We start from the raw sequence: 9,710 nt of genomic DNA on the forward strand, positions 1-9,710 counted from the left end.
CAGAAAGTGGGAGAGGGTGGGGTGGCAGGCATGGGGAAGGGGGAGGCAACAGGGGTTTGTTTTTGTTGTTTTTGTTTGTTTCTTTGTTTTTTGGAGGGGAAACTGGGAATGGAGAAATTTACATGTAAATAAAATATCTAATAAAAAAAGAAATGTAAATAAATAAAATATCCAATTAAAAATGGGAGATTGAAAGTATGGGTCTTTAAAAAGAAAACAAAAAAAGAAAGTACCAGCTTCTCCTATTTCCACTTTTTTTTCATAATTTTCCCTCAAAAATTGGATACATTGTGTTCTTTCAATACAGGTAAAAGCTTATGCATGCTTTCTTCCTTTAGTAATGACTGCAGGGTCAGTGTAAAATAACTTCCTTCCTTTTGTTTACAGATCCGTAGTTAACAGTGATTCAGTTATTAATTTGTTTGCAAATGTAATATTTCTGTGAACCATGTTCACTTTGTTTATTTTATCCATGGAGTGGCTACATGGGACACATGCTGCTTCTGATGACTGTCTGTCCCAGATATCATATTTTAGCTTTGTAGGTAGTGGCATCATTTTGAGTCCTGAAGTTATTTAGAAATCTTGAGGTCCTGTCACTTCAGGTTCCCCTGGAGAGAAGAAAACAGGATCAGACAGAAGCTCCTAGGAAGTGGGAATGGTCTGGATTTGGACCTGGTTTAAATTGTACCCTCACATTTCCTTTTCTTACTAAATGTTTTCTGAAATGTGAATATTTCAGTCCATGTCTTTCAATACAGGTAAAAGCTTATGCATGCTTCATCACATCAGAAGTGTAATAAAGCTGAAGAAGAGTGGGATGTACATATTCATTTGAGTCTCCCTGAATTCCAAATAGAGGGCTCTCTAGCTTCAAGAGAGAGCATAGTTAGAGAATTCTCAGGGATAAGTTGTTTTAAGAGGTGACTGATGAATATATCTTGCTAGGGATCTAGTGTACTGGTGATCAGTGCCCAGATTGCATGTTTCCAATTTCTCAGTCAATTATTCAAGGAGTTTAAATAAAGGCACACACAGATTGCAAAGGGAAGATGTTGAAAACAAAACCATAGAGTAGGCCAGCAAGCACTACACATGAGTCAAGGGCCACAGAATCAAGTTCCTTAAGGGCTTGGACTACTGCTTGGCACTTGCTTTTAATAAGATTCATGAGAAGGTGGTGTGTGGTTACTTAGTTTTGCAATTAGTAGTGGCTAATGCAGAAACATAACTGGACAAAGTACTACATATAAGTAACTGTGAAATCTCATCTAAGATCATCTATAATCAATTCCCTCTATCCCAGGACCAAGAAACATTGTGGGATAGGGTCCAAAAAGGATGTAAGAGGCATTGTGTGCTGTGAATGCCAACTTCTAAACACATTAACTCATAGACTCTATGGTTCCTGTGCAGACCTTTGCAAGATCAAGCAGGTAAAAATTCCATCATGGATGTATGAAGGGCCCCTTTGGCCCCACCATTGGTGGAGGAGTTATTGGCTCTTGGTGGCTCAGAGGGAGGGGAGGAAGAGAGTGAGAGATGGAGGGAGAGAGAGAATAGCTCTCCTGTGAAGGTATGGCCGCTGGTAGATTGCCCATGCCGCAGAGAATGGCCGTTCTGCTCTTGGCTATGGATAGGATTAACTAACTTGCTTCCAGTTCCTGTCTTGACTTCCCTACAATGATGAGCAGTAAGTGACTTGCCAAATAAATGCTTTCTTTCTCAGCTGCTTTTTGTTGGGATATTTGATCACAGCAACAGACTAGAATTAGGGCAGAAATTGGTGTTAATGTACAGAGAGCCATTACTATGATAAACTTGACCGTGTTTTTCCTAGTAATGTGGAAAAATTCAAACTTGAGGCTAGAGAATTTGCTGAATGTTGAGCATTCAGTATAATGGGCCACTCCAGTGGGAGCTTGAAGCATAAGAACTCTGACAGAAATGCGCACAGTGGAGGCCCAGCTCATGATATTTCAGAGGCAACAAAGACTTCATGGAGACTTAGCATAGGGGCCAATTTTTTTTGATATTTTATCAAAAAAAAAATGGTTTATTTTGTACCCGTATCTTGAAAAGCTAAACGAGGTTGAATTAAGAGAAATTTTCATTTCAGGAGTGCATTCCAATTGTGCTGAGAAGTGGTGTCAGGTCCAGCATGGCCTTAGTAGGGTTAGAATGATAAGGTTCCTGCCCCTGGGACAGGGCCAAAAAGGTATGTGTCTCCACAAGTGCCGATGGCTGCCGTGGACATAATAAGACTTGTTTGCATAATACTGTACATATTTTTACATTCCTCATTCATGAAATGCCCTCCCTGTTAACATGAATGACTCCATGATAATCAGAGAAAGCACAAGTCAGGGAGGCAAAGGTGTGACTAATGTCTCAGCAAAACAGTAAACACTGAGTCAGAACTGAAGGTCAGCCCATAAGGAAAAGAACTCTAAAAACATGAGTTCAAAAATATATAATTTCTCAACTATACAAAATATAAGAATGCAGTGTGAGTTATATGAGTCTTCATGAATCTAAAAGAACAAAAGCAGCTGCACTATGAGCCAGCTTGTCAGAAAGATACAAAGGAAAGAGATAAAGAGATTTAGGAAATGATGTTTGTGGGAGATCCCCTTTTTGTAAAAAAGTTGTAAGACTGATGGCATCAAAGATGGCAGCTGAGTCCAGACACAATGTGATTGTAGGGTTAGAGTCCCTGCAGAAAGTCCTTGAAAGACCAGTGTATTAAGCTATGAAGGTGTAACCATCATTGAAATGGAGTTCCTAGAGTACTTGTGATTCTGGGACTGTGGCAGTGCATTCTAATAAAAACAATCTCTTACATTCTAAGAGAGATTTCATTAGACTTCACTCTCAGAGTTAATAGTACATGTTGAAGTCATTTAAGACTGTTGTCCTATTATGTACTCATTCAGCCTGTTTAACCTGCCTTTAAGATTCTAAAAGGTATCACAATGAAGCAGTCAACTTTACTTGCCTGAGATGTTCCATGTGATCAACTTCTACAACCTAAGGTGAGACATAGTTACAATCTTAACTCTTCCATCCTCTGACCCAGGACAACACATGTGTATCGCTTGCTTAAAGCAACAAGAGGTTGAAAGAAACCCTATAAAATCTATCTTAAAAGTTGAAATCTTCCATTTATGGATATTGATTTATAAACAATGGTGTTCATTGTCTGGGTTAGTTGGGATCAGTTGAAGCCAAGACTTAGTCGCATGTAAAAATCTGTTAAAGACTTCTTTAAGTATTCCTATTCCTTCCCCCATGTGATCCTTTCTATACTGTTCAATCAATACAGAGGAAAACCCTTCGTTAAGAATAGACATACATACATATATACACACATACAGCCATACAGTCATACAACAGAGAGACTGATGTACACAGACATACAGTGACACAAGGACAGATTCACAAGATAGCCTTCAGGCAGGCACAGTTTATACAACAGACAGAAGACACAGGGCATGAAGTAGAAAATTCAAACTTAGGCTTGTTTTTGGTTAATGACTCCAAGGGAAATGAAGTGCTTTTATTTCTTCCCTTGATGCTACAACAATGCATTATCAGTGACTTCAAGTTAATCACTATTTTTTTGATCCATGAACCAGGACCATAGAACATAGGCTACAGGAAGCTAGAGATAAGGAGTGAGCCTAAGCCTGCGAGAAATGCTGTGTGTGTGGCAGGTAGCAGAGCTGGAGGGATGGGAGCCAGAAGACCACATAAAGAACATCAGCTGGTGGGTATGGGTTTTGGGGTGGGTATGGTGGGTCCTGATGATTTTGGTTTCATTTTGATCTGATTGTTCCTTCTGATGTCCTGATTCTTCTATTTTGGAGTGGAAATTTTTTATTCTATGCCATTCTATATGCTTGAAGTATGAAACTTAAATTTTATTTTATAGGAGTTCACAGTTGACAGACTTTGGACTTTTTAAATTAAATTTTTAAAGACTCTGGGGTTTTTAAAGTTGTACTATATTTTGTCAGATTATAACTGGAGAGTTAAAGATGAGGAGTAGTGGGTTGTGGTTTCAAGTGATGGACTTATGTGTCAAGTTGATAGGATTGAGGGTTAGTTTTAATCGTCAACAGTACAACTTAGAATCATCAGAGAGATTAAATAGATTAAATGTCATTTATGTAGGGAATTAATTGTCTTGATTACACTAATTTTGTGTACTAAGATCATCATAACAGTAGGTGGTACCATATCATTCCCTGGGTTTAGATCCTGACCTGTATAAAAGACAAACATGCAGGTATGCATCCTCTCTGCTCTTGACTCTGTGATTGTGGTTGTGAATGACTGCTTCAGCTTTCTGCTCTGACTTTCCGTAATGATGGATTGTTGACCTGTATTATTAAGTCAAATAAACTATCTCCCTTCGGTTGCTTTCATCAGGGTATTTTATCATAGCAAAAGAAATGAAACTAGAATTGGGATTCTCCCTAAAATTTCACTTGAGATTATGGTTTTCCCTTACTATGCATACATACACCAAAAACCAGTACAAGCCACATTAACCCTCCTACCTTTGAGGGAATATGTAACAAAATTATGTATGACTGGAAACTGTTCAGTTTTGATGGTCTTTAAGGAGAGGAAGAACTTACTCTGCTGGGTCTGAATGGAATCTGCCCACAAAGTACATGCTGGTAAAGGTCTCAGGTGCCTTATTAGAAGAGGGATGTGTGCACAGCCCAAACCAAGTAGAGTCCCAGGCCACTGAGCTATTCCTTATGCTTGCCTGTAACACTAGGTCCTGGAAAAGTATATCGTATATGGGACAGATATGATCTTAATATATATTTAATAAAATAATGGGTCTATCGAAGTCTCATCAAGAATTAAAGAAAACAAGCCTCATAGGCAAGCTTTAGAGAATTATATTGTAATGTAAAGGTCAAGTATTCTTCAAATGTTGGAAGTTGACATGAGGCAAAGCTTCCTATTGTGTGTGACTTTCTCTTTCCCTATACTGAAGAACCTAAGGTCCTCCCAGGGCAAAGAGTCCTATATGGGGGACAATCAAGTCTCTGCTGGCCACAACCACATCACTCTAGAGTTCCAGATTACTTCTTAAAGCTCTCAGCTCCTGAACCTAATGTTTATAGGAGTACTATGTGCTGATAGTTCTAACTAGAGGCACTGTCCCCAGATTTGTAAATTCTATCATTGTAATGATAAACAAGCATGTGGAATTTGTTGGCCATAGGTAGGTAGCGTGGACAAGCACAGTCTCTGATCTCAAATGTGCAGCAGAAATGGCTGAGCTATGTTCCTGGCCAGGACAGCCACACCCGTGCTTCTTTGTCTTGAACTTGCTATGGAATGTCCTGGCAGATCCAAGTGGCATCCCTTTCACAGGTTAGCCTCTGCCTGTGCACACCAGGTTATTATCTGTGAGAGAGAAACTAGTGTGAGGATATGAGTTTCCTGACATGCGAATAGGGTGAGGTTTTAGCTTACCCTCTGCTTTCTCCATCCTGAAATGGTTATTTGGCAAAACTTGCGTTCTTGACCAACGACACCTCACTCTGTCCTGAGATAGTTTTCAAACAGATCTGGTTACTATTTGCACTTCCAACTTCATCTCTCTATAAACCCATGTTAGTCATGTAGACCTAAATCCACAAGCTCAAGCCTACATTTCCTGAGGCCCTTCAGTGTGACAGACACCCTCAAGAGTAATCACCAAGGTCACTTATTTGCCCCTCCTAACTAGCCCCAGACTACCATCAAGTCTCCAGTTATGACTGGATTGCTGAGCAAACCAAGATAAACAAATGAGGAACTGAGTCCACATTCAAACCCCAGCTAGACTGGATCCTGTCCTACCCTGTGTTTTTAGGCAGCACCTCCAATGCTGCTGTTCTTGCCACTGCTTCGTGAGTGAAGGTATCAAGATCATCCTGGGCTTGAGCCTCTTCCACTTCATGAATTCCAGTCGTCCCTGGCTGCAGCTTCCCTGGAACCTGAGAAAACAGTGAATGAGATTCATGACCAGTTCTAGTTCTCTCAACTTATTAGGGAAAAACCCAGGTCACTACGCTGACTGTCAGCTGTAAAATCTGTAGGGCACTGGCTCCACTCATCTCTCTGGGATGTTTTCTAGGAGCTGTGTCTTCCTGACTGTCATGGACACCAAGTGAGTCTGTTTGGGAAACACAGCCCTGGCACTGCTGAACTGCAAGTGTGGCAGGTGACCCCTCCCATGGAGGAAGATTGACTCATTATGACTGACAGAGCAAGCTGGCTTTGCACTGAAGTTAAGAGAGCTGAATGCTAAGAAATGCTGAAATGCTAAGAGAAGTTGAGACCAACAGTGAAGGGACACAGTGAACAGGGTGCTCAGAGAAGAGCCTGGAGAAGAGGAAGAGCCCAGAATAGAGATAATATGGGATAATGGGGGAAAGTGTGGATCAGAGGCAGGAAAGGACAGAGAACAGAAAGGACAGACTAGGCTAGGGAGCAGGCTGAGGGCTAGAGCTGACAGGATGGGGGTAATGCAGGAGGAACAAGCACAGGGAGAAAGAATGGGAGTAAGAAATTACGTTTCATAAGGAAAAAGCTGGGAAGCCATTTTGTCACCTTTTTCAGAAGACACTCCAAACCTTTCTCTTCAGTAAAAACAGAGAGGGACTTTGCATGTACGAGACCTGCTGTGGCAATCACCTCCCAGGTACCTCATGTCCCATTGTGACTGAAAGAAACTGAAACACCATTGCCTGCCTCTTGTTCCAATGCATCAACCTCACCAACCAGGCAAGAGGCCCCCCCCCGTGTTGAGTCTAAGAGTGATCAGGGGAGATGTCAAATAAAAGAAGTGGAGCTGTAATGTTAGTATGTGCTCGTGTGATAGCATGGACATCTCCCTTCAGATAGGAGCACCAAGGCACAGAACAGAAGCAACGTGCTGTGACCCGGGGGAGCTTTCCTGAAGCAGGAACTAGGAAGACTCAGAGCCTCATGAGCATGTCTTCCTAAGAACTCTCATAGCACTTTCAGCACTCATGACATGTGTCAATTATAGAAGACATGCGTCTTGCTTCTTATCAAGCAGGAAGAATCCAGAGACCTGGACAGGAGAGCAGTCTCCTCGGAAGGCAAACCAGCCTTTTATTTTAAACATAAATACATCTTTATTCAAACCAGTTTTCTCAAAGACAACAAATAAGTGGGTCTTTGTTGTTTTGGTTTGTTTTGTTCCCGGAAACCATTTCAGTCACTGTAGCTGGTGAATTTAAATATGATGTGTAATTTTTGGATCATCATCTGCCTTATCTGGTGCTGTTTGCTGTTGATTGTTTCTGTGATGTGTTGCTGTCTTCAACACAGATTGTTTCCCAGATTTACATGTGTTTCATATGACACATTTTTCTTTCCTATCAATTATGACTCCATTGTAAACATTTTGTTGATTGTTCTGGATCTATAATCCAGATATACCCTCACATAGCACTATACTCCTCTTGAGACAACACAATACATTGTAACTACAAAATGCCATTTCTACTTGACAGTTGTATAATTAACTCATGAGATAGTAGTGCTTTTCTCTGTAGAATGTGTGTATGTATGTGTGTGTGTGGGACATGCTCTAATTGAATACTTACTCCTTCATTGCCTGTCTTTTTCTTTTCTCTCTTGTGAAGTATTCTAAGCATCTACTGATGTTCTCGAACAATTGCTAGCACTTGTCAGACATCCCTGACCACTATGCAAAGGACATACTCCACAGTATCTCCCTTTCATGACAAGGAAATTAAGTCATAACGGCTTAAGAATAGACCCACAATTGAGGCTACTCCTAAGCTGAAGCCAGAATCCTGAGTCTGGCCAGGCTGGCTCCTGCTTCACTTGGCTGTCACCTGTAGTGCTGCTGAGCTTCTTGGTGCTAAGCCCCACTTACCAAGGATGTGAAGTCACATCTGCTTCCTCCAATTTCAAACTCTGGGTATAGAGAATTCTTGTTCAGTTCCTGAAGAATATGCTGAAAGACATTCAGAAAAAGCCCTTTGATAGCTGTAGAAGCACTTTCTCAGGGCTCCCATTTAGCTAGCACCTCTAGGCTGTTCTCAGTTGCCGCCACATTCAGTAAGAGAAATCAGGAGAGATGAGATCCAGGCTATCAGCTGGCTCCATCATCCTGCTTCCACTGTGTTCACCATGCTGGGCTGCTAGGAAAACAGCCTTTGGCATTTCTGAAATGAACCATCAGCAAGGATTTCTTGTTTGAGTTTTTTGACTTACCCAGTCTTGCTGAAAGTAGCTAGATTCCGGATGGGAAAGAGGGACTGGGCAACTATCCAGCCTATCTTCACTAGGAGAAGAGGTAGTCATGAGGGTAGACAGGTAGGAAGAGGTGGTGAAATGAGCAGGGCGCTTAGAGGAAAGTTTGTTTACACAGGAGGAGCTGGGCATAGTGATCATTAAAGTGGGGAAGTAGGAAGTGTTCTTCAGGGCAGGAAAAGAGGTAGGGCAGAAAACAGAAAGAGGGTTGGTACAAGAGGCAGGCTTAGGAGCGGGGGTCTCAAATGGGAAGAAATGAATGTTGTTTGGTTGGACAGAGGGCAGAGAAGAAGAACAGGATTGAGAGGGAACAGGATTGCGTAGACTTCCCAAAATCCTTGGCTGCTTCCTCCTCATCTTCCCAGACCCTGCAGAGCTCTTACTTTACTAATGACAGTTAGTGACTGAACTAGGCCAGACCTGATGTGGCAGTTATGTCACAGGTCAGCTCTCACCTCATTCCATGACAGAATGCCCATTGTGAAGTGCACATGCCCTCCCTCTGCTCCAGCACCCCAGGCTCACCTTTCCACACCCACGCCCCAGAGAAACAGGCTCTAGGTGTAAGAGTGACCATGACAGATGGCACTGAGCATCAGTGCTATAACATGAGTCTGCCATTGGATATACCTTTCATTGCATTGGCACAGAGTGGTCCGACACCTGGGCTAGGGTCATATACCTGTGTCCTGGAGCAGTAACCCTACAATCAGGAAATGGAGAAATATGTGGAAGTCAGGTTACACGCCTTTTTAAAGGATTTTCATGTCATGTAGTTGGACAAATAGAATGATTAGAGGGGTTTTTTGTCCCTTTTGAAAGCACACTTCCTTCTCTGCCTCGTGTCTGTGGATCAGATGGAAGCTCTTAGCCACTGCTCTTAGCTACTACTCTAGCACTGTGCCTGCCTGCCTGCTGCCATACTACCCACCATGACGGTCACGGACTCAATCTCTAGATTGAGATTTAATGTAAGCTCATTAAAAACTTTCTTCTGTAAGTTGCCTTAGTCATGGTGTCTCTCCCTAGTTACTAAGACAAAGGTAGGATCAGGAAGTACTGGTATTGCTGTGACAGACCTAACCATGATGGTTTGGGGAACAATGGAAAGACTTTGGAAAGACTTGGAAAGAGGTTGAACATTGTAGTTAGGGCTTAATAGGACATCCTCGTGGGATCTTGGAAGACACTATTTCTGAGAGACTGTGGACTCAGAAGCCCCAGCTCAAGAGTTTTCAGGGGGAAAACAACATTCACAACTGGTCTAAAGACCATTCTTGTGATATTTTAGCAAGAAATGTAACTGCTATCTGCGCTTGTCCTGAGATTCTGCCTGAGACTGAGCTAAAGAGCTTTGGACTCATTTCTTTGGTAGAGAAGATTCC

General features: G+C 41.9%; 1 protein-coding gene across 2 annotated transcripts; it reads right to left on the reverse strand.

The window, feature by feature from the left end:
• Window positions 1–245: 245 nt before the first annotated feature.
• LOC116085040 lies at window positions 246–8,768 on the reverse strand. 2 transcript variants are annotated; one of them, XM_031362435.1, is made up of 5 exons: window positions 8,287–8,768; window positions 7,946–8,026; window positions 5,892–6,008; window positions 5,503–5,575; window positions 246–611 (listed from the first exon to the last, which is right to left on the reverse strand). In XM_031362435.1, exons 1-5 carry the CDS (start codon window positions 8,680–8,682, stop codon window positions 577–579), a joined length of 702 nt encoding a protein of 233 aa, XP_031218295.1. In that variant the 5' UTR covers window positions 8,683–8,768; the 3' UTR covers window positions 246–576. The 2 variants fall into 2 exon arrangements, 1 of the variants encoding a protein (XP_031218295.1); XR_004116378.1 differs by having other exon boundaries at window positions 560–611; window positions 5,872–6,008.
• Between the last annotated feature and the right edge of the window lie 942 nt (window positions 8,769–9,710).

This window comes from Mastomys coucha, unplaced genomic scaffold (assembly GCF_008632895.1).
Source record: "Mastomys coucha isolate ucsf_1 unplaced genomic scaffold, UCSF_Mcou_1 pScaffold9, whole genome shotgun sequence".
Classification (NCBI taxonomy): domain Eukaryota; kingdom Metazoa; phylum Chordata; class Mammalia; order Rodentia; family Muridae; genus Mastomys; species Mastomys coucha.

Excerpts from the sequence above, each read along its gene's own strand:
- LOC116085040 (XM_031362435.1), bottom strand. The coding sequence starts at position 8,682 with ATGAGGAGGAAGCAGCCAAGGATTTTGGGAAGTCTACGCAATCCTGTT. Across the intron at positions 5,576-5,891 it reads CAAGAACAGCAGCATTGGAG|GACAGAGTGAGGTGTCGTTG; the intron begins GTGCTGCCTAAA and ends AAACTATCTCAG. Across the intron at positions 612-5,502 it reads CAGGATGGAGAAAGCAGAGG|GGGAACCTGAAGTGACAGGA; the intron begins GTAAGCTAAAAC and ends TCTTCTCTCCAG.